This window comes from Achroia grisella, unplaced genomic scaffold, assembly GCF_030625045.1.
Source record: "Achroia grisella isolate CSIRO2021 unplaced genomic scaffold, CSIRO_AGI_Agris_v1 utg109, whole genome shotgun sequence".
NCBI lineage: Eukaryota > Metazoa > Arthropoda > Insecta > Lepidoptera > Pyralidae > Achroia > Achroia grisella.
In genome coordinates this window covers 9,424,624-9,442,940 of record NW_026712573.1, presented here as the reverse complement: position 1 = coordinate 9,442,940, position 18,317 = coordinate 9,424,624, and the positions used below count along the sequence as shown (strand labels likewise).

The following is an 18,317-nucleotide window of genomic DNA, read 5'->3' as shown; positions in this document are numbered from 1 at the left end:
GGCCGGCCACGACCACGGCCACCACGAGGCCGAGCGCCGCCTCGAGTGCAGGAACAAGGTCTGCCATACTCAGTGTTGTAATAATGGACGCGGCCGGCGACGACGCCCGCCAGGCGCGCGAGCGGCTCGCGGAGCTGGCGGCGCGGCTCGCGCGCGCGGAGGCCGGCCACGACCACGGCCACCACGAGGCCGAGCGCCGCCTCGAGTGCAGGAACAAGGTCTGCCATACTCAGTGTTGTAATAATGGACGCGGCCGGCGACGACGCCCGCCAGGCGCGCGAGCGGCTCGCGGAGCTGGCGGCGCGGCTCGCGCGCGCGGAGGCCGGCCACGACCACGGCCACCACGAGGCCGAGCGCCGCCTCGAGTGCAGGAACAAGGTCTGCCATACTCAGTGTTGTAAATAATGGACGCGGCCGGCGACGACGCCCGCCAGGCGCGCGAGCGGCTCGCGGAGCTGGCGGCGCGGCTCGCGCGCGCGGAGGCCGGCCACGACCACGGCCACCACGAGGCCGAGCGCCGCCTCGAGTGCAGGAACAAGGTCTGCCATACTCAGTGTTGTAATAATGGACGCGGCCGGCGACGACGCCCGCCAGGCGCGCGAGCGGCTCGCGGAGCTGGCGGCGCGGCTCGCGCGCGCGGAGGCCGGCCACGACCACGGCCACCACGAGGCCGAGCGCCGCCTCGAGTGCAGGAACAAGGTCTGCCATACTCAGTGTTGTAATAATGGACGCGGCCGGCGACGACGCCCGCCAGGCGCGCGAGCGGCTCGCGGAGCTGGCGGCGCGGCTCGCGCGCGCGGAGGCCGGCCACGACCACGGCCACCACGAGGCCGAGCGCCGCCTCGAGTGCAGGAACAAGGTCTGCCATACTCAGTGTTGTAATAATGGACGCGGCCGGCGACGACGCCCGCCAGGCGCGCGAGCGGCTCGCGGAGCTGGCGGCGCGGCTCGCGCGCGCGGAGGCCGGCCACGACCACGGCCACCACGAGGCCGAGCGCCGCCTCGAGTGCAGGAACAAGGTCTGCCATACTCAGTGTTGTAATAATGGACGCGGCCGGCGACGACGCCCGCCAGGCGCGCGAGCGGCTCGCGGAGCTGGCGGCGCGGCTCGCGCGCGCGGAGGCCGGCCACGACCACGGCCACCACGAGGCCGAGCGCCGCCTCGAGTGCAGGAACAAGGTCTGCCATACTCAGTGTTGTAATAATGGACGCGGCCGGCGACGCCGCCCGCCAGGCGCGCGAGCGGCTCTCTGCTGAGCGGAGCTCTGTGTTGTAATAAGAAGCGCGCGCGGACGCGGCTAGCTTTCGGTGGATAGTGAAAATAAAGATAAGAAAATGTATCTAATTATGATGTGGACGGAATTTAAAGAGTGGGTCTACCGCAGGAGCTGGAGTCGAGCCTGGAGCTGGAGGCGACGGCGCGCGCCCGGGTGGAGGGCCAGCTGGCGCGGCTGCGGGAGGCGCACGAGCAGCTGGCGGCCGAGCTGGCGGCCGCGCGTGCTCGCGACCAGGCCGCCGCAGACGAACTGCGCAAGCTTGCCAGGCAGTTCCGGTGAGACGCACTCCCACACTGCTGACGTACACGAACACTCTTCAAAATGATTGACATATACGATAATACCTCACAGTGATTTTTATACAGAACACATTTTATGCTGACATACAGTTATAGACTTACCACAGTCCTCAAATTGACTGTACAGGATTAGCTAAAATATCAATATCGACTATTTTCAATATAAATCCAATTTTTTGGATTATTTTAATGTATGGTAGATCTTTTGAAGGTTACCGAACATCCCGTTACAACCAATGAAAAATGTTGTTAAACGGGGAAAATGTAATTCAAACGAAAATGGGAGTTAGCTAGTCTAATATTATAAACGCGGAAGTTTAGTGTAGATGGATGGATGGATGTTTGTTACTCTTTCACGTAAAAACGTAAGTATCAAGTAAGTGTGATGCAGACGAATTCGTAATTAATTGATTAAGAAAATACGCTTATACGATAAAAATGCAATTAAAAATAAGGCCAGAGACTACAATGAGCTATATTACAAATGACTTCGATTTTCAAGTTCTATAATTTTAATCACAGTGAACTTAAAGAAGAAAACTCAAATCTAAACGTGAAGCTGAGCGAAGCGGCCAGAGCGAAGTCCGCAGCAGAAGCGGCGGCGGCGGCGGCGGCGGCGGAGGCCACCGCGGCCAGGGACGAGGCGCGGCTCGCCGCACGCCGCGCCACCGCGCTGCAGGAAGCCATCGCCGGAGACCTCTCCAGCCCCGGGGACTCCAGGGACACCGACAGGTTGGTTTCATACGCACACAGGACGCAAACTTATTTAAAAACTAGTGTATTTTCTCTGTCTTGCAATTTAAGAAAATTGTTTATAAGAAAAAGACTAAACTGATCAACTAATATAATACTTTTCATTTATCTTTGAATACTTTAACATGTCATAGAATAAATTCGCCTTTTGTATAAAACGACCCTTGTGACATGTGATTCCATGATCTTCGTAGTGGTGGAACCTTTTGTAAAAAGTTTACTACTATATGTTAATATTTTAGAGAAATCCTAAATGCACAATTGTATATAATAACTATATGAATAACTAAAACAATATTATTGCAGTGATAACGACAGTTACAGTTCCGATGAGTCAATCGGAACATTCTTAGCAAACCACAAACTGAGCCCTTCAGCGCCATCACGAAACAGCATTCAACTTGATTTACAGAAGTAAGTGGCTGTACAATCCTTACCATAATAAGTATTGTAATTAAAGGTATATATATTTTTTTTATAGCTTAATGTTTGAGTACTACTGGCCAAAGGCTCTTACGCTTCCAAACCAATTTAAGATTTACTTCCAAAAAAGCGTGTTACTGTTAGAGCGGGCGGAAACAGCGTTCCATTATCATCTATTAGAAAATACATACTAATCAGTTGATTACAATGTATTTTTAATCAGTTAATTCACACTGCTTAGGTTGTGTGATTTTTTTTATGTAATTTGAGTGGACATCAAGAAGACTGTCCACCTGACAGTATACGATAACCGTCGCCTGTGTACATCATTAGCACTACATTATCATTTGATACCCGTGACACATGCGTTGCCATTGCAAAGGACTATGATAACATCCCCCTTATTTTATAATTTCACGGCTTAATTACTCCAACCGAAACACATTCTACAAATAAACTGAATGGCAGAAAGTAGTTGAGACTGAGTTACTCACGCCAAAAACTTTTTTACAGTCTATCACCTCTGGTTAATATATAATGTATGGTGTAGTATATTAATGGGCATATATTTATTTATTTATTACAGGTCCCATACGCCAGAGGGACGTCAGAGCCGTACGAGTACTAGCTCTGGCTCCGGAACAAAGCAGTTAAGCCCTACCAAGGAATCGTTCGCATAACAGCCGGCCTCCGCCGCGGGGCTGCTCACGAGCGCACTGCCTGTACTCTGCGCCGTGTTCTGCTCTCGGCAGCGCCACGACTCCGCTCACGTAGTGATCGAATGAGCGCAGAAAAAAATAACAAATGTCAATCTGACGTGACATCTGTCAGTTTATGGCGCGATATTTGAAAATCGAATTTGCTAGCCGCGATTATTAGACCACGATTGAAATGCTTGATATGATAGACTAGATGGAAATCAAATAGTTGATCATAACCGAACAGGAAATACTTATATAGAATTAGAACAATTTACAATGGAAATAATGGCTCCTAAATTTAGACTGCTCAATAATATTAATGTTTACCTACATTATAATAAACATAATGAACTTTAATTATATTCAAATATTTGATACTTAAGCTTTTACAATCTCAAAATGTATGTGTTGTATCGAGTGTTAGTTAAGAACAGTTTTTTCATCAGTAGCCGATTATGTAGTCGTACAAACATTATTATAATGTATGAAGATAGAATGCATTCCACAGTAAACATGATTATTATTCGGCTCTCGTATTTTATACAAAGAAGGAACTAGACGCGGTTTTTATACACAATTAATTTGGAGAGTATATTCGCTAGAAAGGGCGTGTCCTAGGAATTTTTCGTCGCGTACACTAGCACCTTTCATTATAGGCTTTGACATTTAATTTATTTAGCGTAGAATTTATATGAATTTTTGGACGAGGTAGTTTTGTTGTACTGCGTACAGCGAGCCAGTCAGTATTGAGACGGCTGAGGCGGACATGACTTACAAAATAATATTAGGTTCTTTGTTATTTAGTTAGCTAACTTTTGTAAATAACTAGATGGCATATACTGTTTATTATTTAATTTGTAATATTTGTGTGATCAGACTGTTATACTATGATTTATTTGTTACAAGTGAGTTGTTGCTTTATAGTAGACATTCATACATATCTGTTAGGTAATATTTTTTTATTAATAAATACCTCCGACTGTTTGTTTATAACTTTGTAATTGTAACTTTACTGAGTATTGGAACTGTAATCTTTATGAAATATATTCCTTGTAATTGTAACTCCATTACTTATCATTCGATTCTATTTATATATATGTGTCTGTAACCACGAGTATAAAAAATTACTATAATATGTGTAATGTATGATAATGTGATGAAATGTTACTGCATACTGGTTGTAAAATGAAATTATTTAATAAAGTAACAGAAATATATAAGTTTGTATCATTCGTTACTCCAGAAATATGAAATGTTTTAACAATATATAATGTCGCTTATCGTGACTAATTCATCGACGCACAGCTTAAATGAAGAGGATTAAATACTTTAAAATTGGCTAATTAATCGGCACTAGATTCTTAAACTGTTATGTTTGAGAATTTTGTGCCGATGCCGATGCAATAATGATAATGAAGCGGCTGAAAATGAAAAAAATATCCTCCTCTCTTTTGGTTCATTACGAAATTGTTGCCAATTTAATAATTATTCTATCGTTGATAACTATAATTCCCACTGTTATTTTGCTGAGAAATAGAAATATAAATAAACTGTAAATAAACCAACCCGTGTCATTTATTTTTCCTATAATGTTATTTTATGATCCATTCTTTACATACAGATTTTAATCTGTATGACGATTTCATTGATAAGAAATGGCAAAACATTCAAACTGTAATTATTAATTTCTTTGTAATGGTAAACCAGCTGCAGATGCTGACGCTGATGGTAAGTGGTAATATCTATATTTGTAAAACCATTTCGAACATTACCATGTGAAACCACTGCTGCATTGCCAGTCCGAACACTAAGATGTCATGTTCCTTATCTTGTGATTTATTTGCCATCACCAGTAACGCTGACAACAGAAACAGAGCTTAAAAAGCAAGAAAAATGGCAGAAGAAGATCGGTGAGCCAGATGTACATACTCAGACAACGTTTTATAGTACACTTCTATTAGCATTCTCATCAAATTAAATAATGAATAACTAGAATATTTTAAGTATTAGTACGGCAACATTGCTACGACGACAATTAAGTTAGGGATGCCAGAAGTAAAATGTCGTTATTTATCATTATTTTGAAGTGCCTTTTGCCAAGATGGGCTAATTGACCTGACTTCATTCTCATTTTATCATCCTCTACTGGTGCTCCGCCAGCGTAAATCGTTACCGATGCATAATTCCATTATCATCCATAAAATAAAAAATAAACTATTAGTAACATTTTACAATAATAAATATAAATTTGAAATTTTTATAAAGATAAAATATAATTTATATATTTAAACATTGATATATGAATACTATATCGATATTTTTTATACATCGAGAAGTATCGATATATAAATGACTCGTTCTCGTTTGACAACCGACCAACTCTAATTTTTCTGATCTGTGGAAAATATTTTCTACTTACGCCCCCAGTTTCTGTCAAAAAAACTTATCTATTGATTATTACAAGTATTTTCAACGTATTTATAATTTTTTATAGTAAATTACATTCCAAGTTCATAATATTTATTTAAAATAGGTAGCTATAATCGCTTTGAATAATTTACTTAACTTTACTCTATACAACAGTATGTTCTAAGTTATCAAATTTCTCACATATCGATTTCTAGGAAGGGCGTAATTTTAAAGTAATACGATTTAAGAGTTTGAAAAAGTTAATATATCAGCACAATGACAGACTCCAAGTATTTCACCACTACTAAGAAAGGAGAAATTTTCGAACTAAAGTCCGAACTGAACAGCGACAAGAAAGAAAAGAAAAAAGAGGCTGTAAAGAAGGTACGCACCTAATACATACCCAGTACTATTGTTACCGCAGTTGTAATTAATTATAAGATATATTCTAGTTACCATCTACGACATAATGTTTTAATTCTTAAATTATTACATCTAAACTCTAAATTATGTGCATATTGGTAAGTATTTGTTGTTGTTTTCTTAATAGTTCGGCTCCTACCTTAATTTGATGTATCGATACAGGTATCATGTAACTTTTATACATGTCTACTTATAATTTATCTATATTATTATATTGATTTTCAAAAAGTGTTATTTCACTTATCTAAGATAATTTAGGATTTCATCTTTATGAATAATTTTCATCAGGTTATTGCCTCAATGACAGTTGGAAAAGATGTCTCGGCACTGTTCCCTGATGTTGTGAACTGCATGCAAACGGACAATCTAGAACTCAAGAAATTGGTGTACTTATATCTAATGAATTATGCCAAATCACAACCTGATATGGCTATTATGGCAGTCAACACATTTGTAAAGGTACGTATCTGTGACCTTATGAGTTCAACTAATGTTGTAAGGCTATTCAGTACATACTAGTGTTAGATATAAATCCATCATAGGGTCATTAGGCAATATTTATAATAGTCTGATTTAATTCTGCACTATGATTCAATTGAAATTTCCATTTTATATAGATCTTTTAAATGGAGTACAGAAGTGATTTATCAAAATATGATAATTTTGAACCTTGTATGATATTAATATTCATTAGGAATATTCTTTGAAGAACATTTAGTAATATATATAGTTGCCACAATAGATAATTTGATAAGTATTTTTTTAATGTACTGAAAAGTCTTATATTAGATATTATAATTTTTTTCTTTGTGACTTTGTAATTAAAATGCATGTTGGAAAATATTGACAAATATAAACTTGGGTACGATTTCTGTGACAGCACAGTACTATTGGTTCAAGTGAGCATGGGGATTTAAATATATTATTACTATAGCTTATCTAATTTGAAAATAATCGAAATATTAATCAATAACTACGAGTAGTGTAGTTATTTGTGTGTGTGACTTGTCTTTTTTATCGTTTTAATGTCTACTGTACCATATTATGATGGGTGGAAGGATCTACCAACATACCAGCTTGTTAAGGTAAACAAACGATCCAGCAAAACCTCAGCTCATCCATCTGTAGATTTACACATTTGATTACATTTAACCTGTGATTGAAGCACAACAATCCTGTAATTATTAATTAATTTATATCCTAATAAATTTAAATAAAGGTTATCCTGCATGTTAATATGTAATATTTTGCATGAGATACACAAATTAATTCCTATTTTCTCACTAGCACAGTTATAGATGTGTAAATCTACATAACAATAAGTAAATTCTATGCATTCTAATTTGAATATGACATATCTATGAAAACCATGCCTCATTATGTATTCAATAGCACATCTGCTACCCTTATAATCAATATCATGCAGTAGAACCTCTCTAATCTGATTGTCTTACCCTGCACTAAATTCTAGACCATACTGGTATCATATTAGAGCTTTTTATACATAGATATCCATATTTAATAAGTTTTTTATGTAATTTAATTATAACATATTAACTAATTCATAATTTAAAAAGAGTAAATAATTACTTATAATATTTTTATTAATACTTAGCACATGTAAGTCACACCACATTTTTCCAAGAATTAATTGAATTATTAACAGAATAGTGGGATTCTACAGTATTATTATAGCTTAGCCAGGACTACAGGAATTGTCCAAACTATGAAATCTATAATTATATATATATATTTACTGTTATGTTATGTTTACTGTTTGATTACTAAAATGTATAATTAGAACACTACATATTGTCTATCTTAACTAGTTCAGGACTGTTTTATCTTAAGCAATATTTGATACATAGAGTAAACTGGATTAGGCAACTACCTAGGTGCCCCACATATTTACATAATATAATCATATTATACTGTGTTGTGGCACATGTTGTATTTTCATATATCATGCACACAACAATGTGATTCTAGTACATCTTCAGAGTTAGTTACATGACTATTATAATTCTAATAATACTAATAATAATTATAACAGTCATATAGCTCTTATCATCCCAGTTGGTGGATCCATAGATTCCAATTAATTATTATAATTATCATTGCCTCTATATTTCAGAGAGCCACATAGATTAGATTGTAATATGTTGCGGGTGAATAATACGATGTTATTGGTCGAGACTATGTATATTACAGATGATAACTGACCATATGTACATAGAAATAATGATCTTATATACTGAATAACAATAGGAAAATGTAAGGTGGGGTGACACAGTTTAGACACAGCAGAGCCTAGTAGACAATATTGGATTTGTCTTACTAGACATTATTTAATGCAATTATTATTTTGATGTATCTAGGTGACTGTGTCCAATAGATATTCCCCCCTTGAGAGAAAAAAAAAATATATTACACACAAAAAAATTTTATAAAAGTTATGATGACTATATAGATTTTCTTGATTATCATATAATGAGCCAAGGGATGAAACCGATGCAAGAAAAATGTCAACAAAATAATAATTTAATGCAATTATTATATTGATGTATCTAGGTGACTGTGTCCCATATAATACAAAGTCAAATATATTATTTAATTGAATTAGTGGTTGTTAAGTTGTTATAATATGGAATACCTAATACATTACCTGTATATTAGGTATTTAATATTACCAATTTAATAATATAAAGTGCTTACAAATGTAATATCAACAATAATGGGCAAGTGCAGTCACTCACTATAAGGATACTCTCACTGACAATATGTAGTGTTGATATTTATAATTTACTTCATATCTCCGTTACAATACCCCTGGTTAGACTACCTGCTTAATAGTTAACTGCTTCAGTATTATTGATGTGTTGCTTCTCTTTTCTTTTTATATAAAACTGAATGCAAACGACCTTGAACACCTCCAGGACTGCGAGGATTCGAACCCGCTAATAAGGGCGTTGGCGGTGAGAACGATGGGCTGCATTCGAGTGGACAAGATCACAGAATACCTTTGCGAGCCATTGAGGAAGTGCCTTAAAGATGAAGATCCATATGTGAGGAAGACGGCTGCTGTCTGTGTCGCGAAATTGTATGATATATCATCAAGTATGGTCGAAGATCAGGTAATTTTATTCTTTAAAAATTTTAATTATAAGCCTCAGTCAATGAACAATGATATTTTTTGTTAACAAGAAACATCAGTTTTCAGACAAGATTTTTATAAATAATATTTTTACTTCAGGGTTTTCTAGACCAACTAAAGGATTTACTCAGCGACTCCAACCCAATGGTGGTTGCGAATGCAGTTGCCGCCTTATCTGAAATAAACGAAGCTAGTGTTTCGGGGCAGCCTTTAGTTGGTATGTTGTGTATTACTTATTTTTAAAGTTTCTCGTTTAGTACTCATTAACAAACTGGCGTTAACATCAATAATTTAGTGGTAAATAAAGGCATTTACCACTCTCGACTCTTCGACTAGGTTGCACTAGCAGTGGTCACCAATTGATTTACCTAAGTACTTACTTATTTAAATAACTTTATTTAAAAAAAAATATTTTTGTTAAAACCCATTTAATTATAGTAATAATATTGTGTATTTTAGGATTTTTTTTAATATTATTGTAGGCGAGAATTTGTAGATATTAAAGTCTATTAAAATTGATTTCTTTATTACGCTGAACTGATAAATGAGTCAAGGACCACAAAAACAAAGATAAGTATTACACTACAGAGATTATCCACTTAGATTTATTCAATACTTAATAATACTTGACAATTTAATATTTTATCTCCAGCCTCCCAGTTCCTACTTAGGAATGCCATTATTATATAACCTTCACGTGTTACACAGAAATGAACGCGTCCACTATCAATAAGTTGCTGACTGCGTTGAATGAATGTACTGAGTGGGGTCAGGTGTTCATCCTGGATGCGCTGTCCAATTATTGCCCGCGGGATGCTCGTGAGGCGCACTCGATCTGTGAACGAATCACGCCCCGACTTGCGCATGCTAACGCCGCTGTTGTACTATCCGCCGTCAAGGTATTACTGGCACCCATACACCCTAAGTTTTAAAAGTTTACTCCAGTTCAATTTTAGAGACATCTTTAATTTTCGCAATTTCATACATGTTTAATTTTCAAATATATAAAACAACGGAATTATATTTACATTTTATTTGCATATTATTTAGTATAAATTATTTTTAAAATTATGCCATGATTGAGTATTCAAATTCTAATTTATTCTAACTAATTCTACTTATTCAATTTCTAACTACATATGTCAGTTACACATACCTCATAGATTGAAATAGTTCATTAATTGAGTAGCATTCAAGTAACCAAAAAAGTTCTATCGTTTTACTTTATTGGTCTATATATAGGTCTAATAGTATAGTATATTGTCCAATAAAGTATGTTCCTCTACTGGTATGTTTTTATTATATCTACATAGCAAGATTAGTACACATTGCAGATAGGTACAAGACTAATATCACAAGGAAAAAGTTGGAGTCGTGTCGTATCTGTAACTTAAAAGCTCTTAAATTATGAATTAAGTATCACAAACTCTTAATGATGTCCAGGTGCTGATGAAGCTAATGGAAATGGTGGCGGAGGACACGGAGCTGGTGAGCACGCTGTCACGTAAGCTGGCGCCGCCGCTTGTCACGCTGCTCAGCGCCGAGCCAGAAGTGCAATATGTGGCGCTCAGAAACATCAACCTCGTTGTACAGAAGCGGCCCGAAATCCTAAAGCATGAAATGAAAGTAAGTTGTTTGTTAATTTATTTTATTTGTCTCCATAGAAGACATCTATGTGATATATCTATCAACTTTATTCACATTTTGTCTTTAAATTAATAAAAAATTTGCAATGACGCAGTTTTCCATTTTATTATAGTTGTAATCTTCCCTTATTTAAGCACATACGCACTCGAAGTTTACGTATTCATATAAATTTACAATATGGTAAAAAGACTATAAATAAGGAAAACTTTAAAAGCAGAAATTACGTATGTTGATCTTTCTTTAGCATCTCTTTTGGGCCTTTATGGGTGTAAAAGCAGACTAAGACTAATTATTTAAATGAAATCCTGGAGTTTAGGTTTTCGATGTCTGTATATCTTTCCTATAATTGTGTAGGTATTTTTCGTGAAGTACAACGACCCAATCTATGTGAAACTCGAGAAGTTGGACATCATGATCCGGCTGGCGTCGCAGGCGAACATCGCACAAGTTCTCGGTGAACTGAAGGAGTATGCTACTGAGGTGGACGTCGACTTCGTGAGGAAGGCTGTCAGAGCTATAGGCCGTTGTGCTATCAAGGTAAGTTATTATTAACTAACCAGCATTTTCGTTTGAATTACATTTTCCCTGTTTTTGCAGTATGTTTCAAAGCATATTAGGGTAGATATTATGAGCGGTTAAGTCTGTGTATCTGCTTTCTTATTTTTGTACTACGCACACGTCCGACGACTACGTCATAAATACTACTGGAAAGCACTTAAAATAATAGTTCATAATCGTACATACCTCTTTTATAAAATGTCTGTAATAGGTAAAGTATTAAGGTTCATTCCATTACAAGCAGAATTTGATATCTATTCTTTATTTTTTTTTCTCGAGAAGGAAGCATACCTAACAATGCGATATCGATATGTTGTGATGGTCTACAACAGCTAAAATTTGATATCAGGTGGAGCCGTCAGCTGAACGCTGCGTGTCTACTCTGCTTGAATTGATTCAGACGAAGGTTAATTATGTGGTCCAAGAAGCCATCGTGGTAATCAAGGACATCTTCCGCAAGTATCCCAATAAATACGAGAGTATCATCAGCACACTGTGCGAGAACTTGGACACCCTTGATGAACCTGAAGCCAGGGCTTCGATGGTGAGTTTTTGGCATTTAAATTATATTAATACGATCGAATAAATGTCTTCTGTTAGTTAACTAAACGATTGAACACATCTTATTGAAATGTAACGTGAAAATAGGTTGTATATTGTAGAAAAAATTAAGGTATTTTTTTCGAATAGTTCTATGTAATACTCATACACTACGTATTTACGAGTATTGTTCACTTTAAGGGTACTTATTTTGTATTTTTTTTGACCTTGTCGGTCTGTCCATTTATTTATAATTAGAAAGTTTATTGACCTAAGTACAGTTTATGTATTAATTTATTACTTAACAATAATATATTTAAATTTTATTTGTCGTTAAAATGACATTAATTTGATTATACATATTGGTTTTAAAAAACGTTCATAACGCAAAAGAACCTAAGAATGTCAGAATAAATAGTAATATATGAATTTAGTAGTAGTACTTGTTTGGATTTATGTTATCAATTTTCCCGTCGGAAATTTGTATAAATGTCTATGTTTAAATTTTCAGGTATGGATAGTGGGCGAGTATGCGGAACGTATCGACAATGCTGATGAATTACTAGATTCCTTCCTTGAAGGATTCCATGATGAAAACGCCCAGGTATAGATAACTTTTATTATTTTAATATTCAAAATTGTGTTTTAAAATTATAAAAAAGTATTTTTGTTTATAATTTTAAAACATGCTGTTTGGTTAATATTTAGATTATTCAATAATTAAATCGAAATATGTCGCCTGTTTCTGTATGTTGTTTGCATTGTGTTTCTTTTATTTCTACTAAAGGATACTAATAATTTGAATTCCTACCAGATGGAAAGTGATATTTGTTATTGTAATCTATGCCACTAATTTTTTGATTGAGGAAAATGGAATATTGATGACTATTTCTTTAATAGAATATGCTAGCTGGCTTCCAGTGAAGGATTACAATGAAATCAGTCACCAGGCTAATAGTTTCTATGCTTGAAACAGGTACAACTTCAGTTGCTGACTGCAGTTGTGAAGTTATTCTTGAAACGACCTGCCGATACGCAAGAGCTCGTCCAACATGTGCTCAGCCTTGCGACACAGGATTCTGATAATCCCGATCTCAGGTATACGTCGTCACATTTATCTAACGACTTTAAAAATAGTTAGGTTCCCATATTGAATCTATTTACAGATTTTATTTTATTCTTGTCATTATTATGTTTTACATTAATTTTAGTGTCTGTGTTGTTATTTTTCATGTAATCAATGTAACGCATTGATTTCGTGTTTGATTCCTCACACGTCCAAACATTTGAGTATCGACCGATCTGGGTTTCTTTTTTTCTAATATATATATGTATATTATGTATGTATTTATAAAAAAAAATATTTAAGTATTTCTAACAATCGTCTAGTATTCACACCACAAGCTCTTAGTTTGGGACTAGATGGCGCTGTGTGATTTTTTTTTTATTCTAACACAGGGTCATTAAAACATATATAGATAGAATAGATTTTTGAACATTTGATTATTATTTAACCAGGGATCGCGGTTTTATCTACTGGCGGTTGTTGTCCACCGACCCTGCCGCTGCCAAAGAGGTGGTACTCGCCGACAAGCCCCTCATCTCCGAGGAGACTGATCTCCTGGAGCCCACACTCCTCGACGAGCTCATCTGCCACATCAGCTCGCTCGCCTCCGTATATCATAAACCACCAACTGCATTTGTTGAAGGTGAGGATTGTTGGATTGAGGATGGTTTTATACATACATACAAATGCATGCATACGAGACAAGCAAGTTATCTTGTATGTTTTTTTTTATTTAAATAAATGTATAAATTGAAATAACTAGGATAGATATTGTAATTTACTAACATAGTTTATAAGTTGTTTACTAGCATAATATGGATGTATATCCTCTTCCATCCATCTTTATTTTTCTTCTTATTATAAACTAGCTGTGACCGCGGTTTCACCCGTGTTAAATTTCAATATATAAATTACAATAAAAAATATTACCTATGTGTTATTCTGATGCATAAGCAATAATTACTGTAAAGTTTCACCAAAATCCGTTAGTAGTTTTTGCGTGAAAGAGTAACAAACATCCATACTCACAAACTTTTACGTTTATATTTTTTTAAGATTAAGAACTCACGAATACAAATATTTGTACCGTGCGAGGAATCGAACCCGTCGCCCGAAGGCTGCCAGAGACCCTGTAGTGGTTTGTTGATATAAATGTGTGTTGTGTACATTTGCAGGCCGAGGCGCGGGTGTACGCAAGTCTCTGCCGGCTCGCGGCGCTGTCACTGACGACTCTCACCCGCACGCACCACAACCTACCGTCATACCCAACCAGGTACGACACTATTACCGACAATTATAATAATGACGAATGTTTTTCATCACATAATATTATGAAAAAATTTGCAAGTGGCAGATCATCCTGTATGACCCGTTCGAACCATTATTTTTTCCAAATATTCTGAGTCTTTTGGCGATAACTGGGTTTTACACCTCCATCGAACAATAGGGGGCTAGTGTAGTGACACTCCAAACCTGCGGAAGGACTTATGAAGCGGTTAAAGGTTAACTTCTGTCTGACAGATAAGACTTTATTCTGAGGGCATTGCTAGGGATTCTAACTTTATGTAGCTTAGGTCGTTGTAATTTCAATCCCCGTTTGAATTGAACGGGATTTATCTAAGGGGCCCCTTCAGAGCTCTAACAAGAAAATATCACAGTTCTTCAGAATACCGAAGTTATAGGTTATTCAGTGTAAGTATTTTTCAAAAGGAATAAACTTATCTAAGTTCGTTCCTTTTGAGAGCAATTTAAGAAAGATCAGCTGGTGCTTTATAAGTGGCTAAATATCTGGTTTTATTTTGAGTATTTCTTCTCTTGTAATAATTTGTCTGAGATTTGTACATCGGGCGGTTTTTACATTATCCTGGTAAGTACTATTTGTAAATGTGTAGATTATTTTTAATACTAACTGTTGATATTTTTTCAGGAGTCATTGATTGGTGATCTCTTATCTATGGATATCGGCGGCCCCCCTGCTCCCACACCGGCATCAAACCTTGACCTACTGGCTAGCGGTGTTGACGTTCTTGTAAGTATAATTATGTTTACTTTAATATTAATTACTAGTAAGAAATAAAAACATATGTTAGTCATAAAAAAAAACTAATTTCATAATAATATATAGAATGCGTTTTCGAACAAATGTAGTTTTTGACAATCCTTTAGTATTCAGCAAGCGTATATACATAGCATATTATGGTATTACTAACATAACTGAAGCAAACTACTGAACTGATTTGATGAAATGTTCGAGACCTTTAATGTTTTCCAAATCATAATGTATAATATATACTAACTGAACATCGTTTCGTGCTAATGACTTTGCACTACTTATTTGTACACTTACGCGTTTTCGCGTAACAGGTTTTAAGACGAGTAATTTTATGGTAAATGAAGGTATTGTATATAAAATTTAATTGTATAATAATGTTATTTAATAATATTATACCTGTCAATTTAGTCTCCGAGGTTTAAAAAACAGACAATAGGTAGCAGTAGCAGCTAGCTCATCACCATGGCTAGTGCAACCTAGTCGAAACGTCGAAAGAGGTACCTTTAATAACCATACATTACCTATATAATACTTTATTAACAATAAAAATGTTGTCTTAAAACCAACCAACTATCAGCTGGGTGGCGGCGTGGAGGCGGCCGGCAGCAGCACCACCACCGGGCTGCTGGGAGACATCTTCGGCGTGTCGGCCGCGCCCGCCTGCTACTCGCCGCCGCGGCAGTGCTGGCTGCCCGCAGACAAGGGCAAAGGTGCGTACCTTAAATGTACTAGATAACTCTGCTGCGTTTTTCATTGATTCTTCGTTTGGTGTGCTGTTGTAAGCACTAAATGTAAATAAAATCGAAAGTCTTTATTTTTCAGTTATACGACCCTGTCTTGAATAGTTCTAACTATAAGGATTTTTCATGGAGCCAAAGAATAATTTCTGCATTTCATTAATTATGAAACCTGTGCTAATGCTGTAAATAGAAAGAGCGGATAAAGTAAACTCTTGAAGCACTCACTGTTTCAAACAGATTATTCCAGAGTAGATATTATGTTAATATATACAATGCTCACAAAGTTATAAAGAAACTTTGACTAAAGAATGGAATTTTAAACCATTAACTTAAATTCTGACAATATTTTTATTGCCTAGGTCTCGAGATCTGGGGTACATTCAGCCGTCAAAATGGACAACCGCGTATGGAGATGACATTCACCAACAAGGCAATGCAGCCAATGAGCGGGTTCGCGATACAGCTCAACAAAAACAGGTGAGAATAGTACATAGTTCAGGATTATTCATAAAAATACTTAACACTATTTACAGTTAGTATAATTTACTAGAGTATTCGAAAATTTTGTGATATAGTTTAGTGAGTAATTTTAGGTGCCGTGCTAGTAAAGTATAGAATTCTTAATATGTAACCCAAAAAACATGAATTTATGATACATTACAACAAAATTTATTAAAACAAAAACAAATTGAAATTGCTTGGTTTTACAAATCTGCAATGTATATGTCTATCAAATCGGTGTACTAGTTGAGCTTCTGTGTTGCAACGTAGACCGCTTCCTTACCGAACACTAGGTGAGATTAAATGCACTGGAGTTTCGTAATAATAATAATAAAACATATTTGTATAGAACACTAATAAATAATTTGGTAGTAATGGTAAACATTGCAATCGGTATATTTTTTTATTGATGATAACGGAATTGTGCGCTCGCCAGTGCTAATGATTTACGCTGTCGCGGCACCAGTGGTGAATGATCAGATTAATATGAGTTAGATCAGCTAGCCAATCATGAGATAACTTATCACGATGGTTTTCAGAAAGAAACGCATATATTGTTAGCGTCGGTGTCATTAGTCCATTTTGCTAACTCTCACATTCTTTGCAATCGGTATATTACATAAAATACTTTATTAATGCAGTTTCGGCGTGTCCCCGGCGGGTGGGCTTGTTGTGGGAGCTTTAGGTGCGGGGGCGGCGGCGGAGGCTCCGCTCGCGCTGGCCACCACCGGGCCCGTGCAGAGGATGGACCCGCTCAACAACCTACAGGTACCAAAAACACTCCGCAATGTTAGATTAGAGCTATATCATACTCAGCTAGAGCACTAACTAAGTCATTATTATTTTTATATGTTTAAATGTTGTGGCTGTATACAAATGAGTGATGTATGTTTACATAAATTCAAAATGTATGTCACAAAATTAAAATAGATATTATCATTTTATAGTTTTATAATTACTGTGAATCTTATATAGCCATAGTCATTGGTACTATGTATATATTTGGCAATGGGGACTGTCTGACTATGCACTTGCTCTCTGTTTTAAGTTTTAAATAAAAAAAACAGTGTACCTGAAATTATTAATGTTGTTAAAGCTAAAGCTAAATTTTTCATTTCAGGTGGCAATAAAGAACAACGTGGACGTGTTTTACTTCGCATGCTTGATCCCAGTACACATTCTGTTCACGGAAGACGGCCAACTGGATAAACGGGTGTTCCTATCCACCTGGAAGGAGATCCCCGCTGCCAACGAAGTCCAGCACACACTGTCCAACGTTGTAGGCACCGCCGACTCCATCGCGCAGAAGATGACCCTCAACAACATCTTCACCATCGCCAAGAGGAATGTAGAAGGCCAAGACATGCTGTACCAGTCTCTAAAACTTACCAATAACATCTGGGTACTTCTTGAATTAAAATTGCAACCTGGCAACCCAGAAGCGACCCTTAGTCTCAAGTCCCGTACCGTAGAGGTCGCTACTTGCATTTTCCAAGCGTACGAAGCGATCATTAAATCGTAATCTCACGTATTATTTATATGTATATGTTGGTCTAAGAGATTAAAGTATTCCTATATCATAAGTAATGTATTAAAGACTTTATATGAATGTGAATTCCAATAGTTAAAGTATGAATGTTTATGAAATTCGAGTAGTCCATAGAATGATGTTGCATTTGTGATTTTGTTCTATAACAAAATTCTTGCTATTTATGGCGTCAAATAAAATATATTATGTTATTGAATTTTTATTTAATTTTAATATTGAAAATT

The 18,317-nt window shown here is 36.9% G+C and overlaps 2 protein-coding genes across 2 annotated transcripts in view; both read left to right on the top strand.

Moving 5' to 3' along the window:
• LOC131847268 (unconventional myosin-XVIIIa) overlaps positions 1 to 4,667 on the top strand; it is a 221,851-nt gene extending 217,184 nt beyond the window's left edge. The window contains exons 35-38 of the mRNA XM_059196802.1: positions 1,386 to 1,552; positions 2,099 to 2,308; positions 2,636 to 2,743; positions 3,339 to 4,667. Of these exons, the coding sequence (XP_059052785.1) occupies positions 1,386 to 1,552; positions 2,099 to 2,308; positions 2,636 to 2,743; positions 3,339 to 3,432 (579 nt within the window). The 3' untranslated portion in view covers positions 3,433 to 4,667. The remainder of the gene's footprint in view (positions 1 to 1,385; positions 1,553 to 2,098; positions 2,309 to 2,635; positions 2,744 to 3,338) is intronic.
• A 1,193-nt stretch (positions 4,668 to 5,860) lies between these two features.
• Positions 5,861 to 18,289, top strand: LOC131844385 (AP-1 complex subunit beta-1). The gene is made up of 18 exons (XM_059193265.1): positions 5,861 to 5,986; positions 6,078 to 6,246; positions 6,574 to 6,744; positions 9,222 to 9,419; positions 9,539 to 9,656; positions 10,148 to 10,338; positions 10,883 to 11,065; positions 11,441 to 11,623; positions 11,994 to 12,188; positions 12,696 to 12,788; positions 13,161 to 13,282; positions 13,703 to 13,893; positions 14,426 to 14,523; positions 15,178 to 15,279; positions 15,881 to 16,013; positions 16,403 to 16,520; positions 17,186 to 17,312; positions 17,665 to 18,289. The coding sequence occupies exons 2-18, from the start codon at positions 6,139 to 6,141 to the stop codon at positions 18,064 to 18,066; spliced, it is 2,733 nt and encodes a 910-aa protein (XP_059049248.1). The 5' UTR covers positions 5,861 to 5,986; positions 6,078 to 6,138; the 3' UTR covers positions 18,067 to 18,289.
• The last annotated feature ends 28 nt before the right edge of the window (positions 18,290 to 18,317 follow it).

Coding starts and splice junctions, on each gene's coding strand:
- LOC131844385 (XM_059193265.1), top strand. CDS start 6,139: ATGACAGACTCCAAGTATTTCACCACTACTAAGAAAGGAGAAATTTTC. Junction 13,894..14,425: donor ACCAACTGCATTTGTTGAAG/GTGAGGATTGTT, acceptor GTACATTTGCAG/GCCGAGGCGCGGGTGTACGC. Junction 17,313..17,664: donor ACCCGCTCAACAACCTACAG/GTACCAAAAACA, acceptor TTTTCATTTCAG/GTGGCAATAAAGAACAACGT.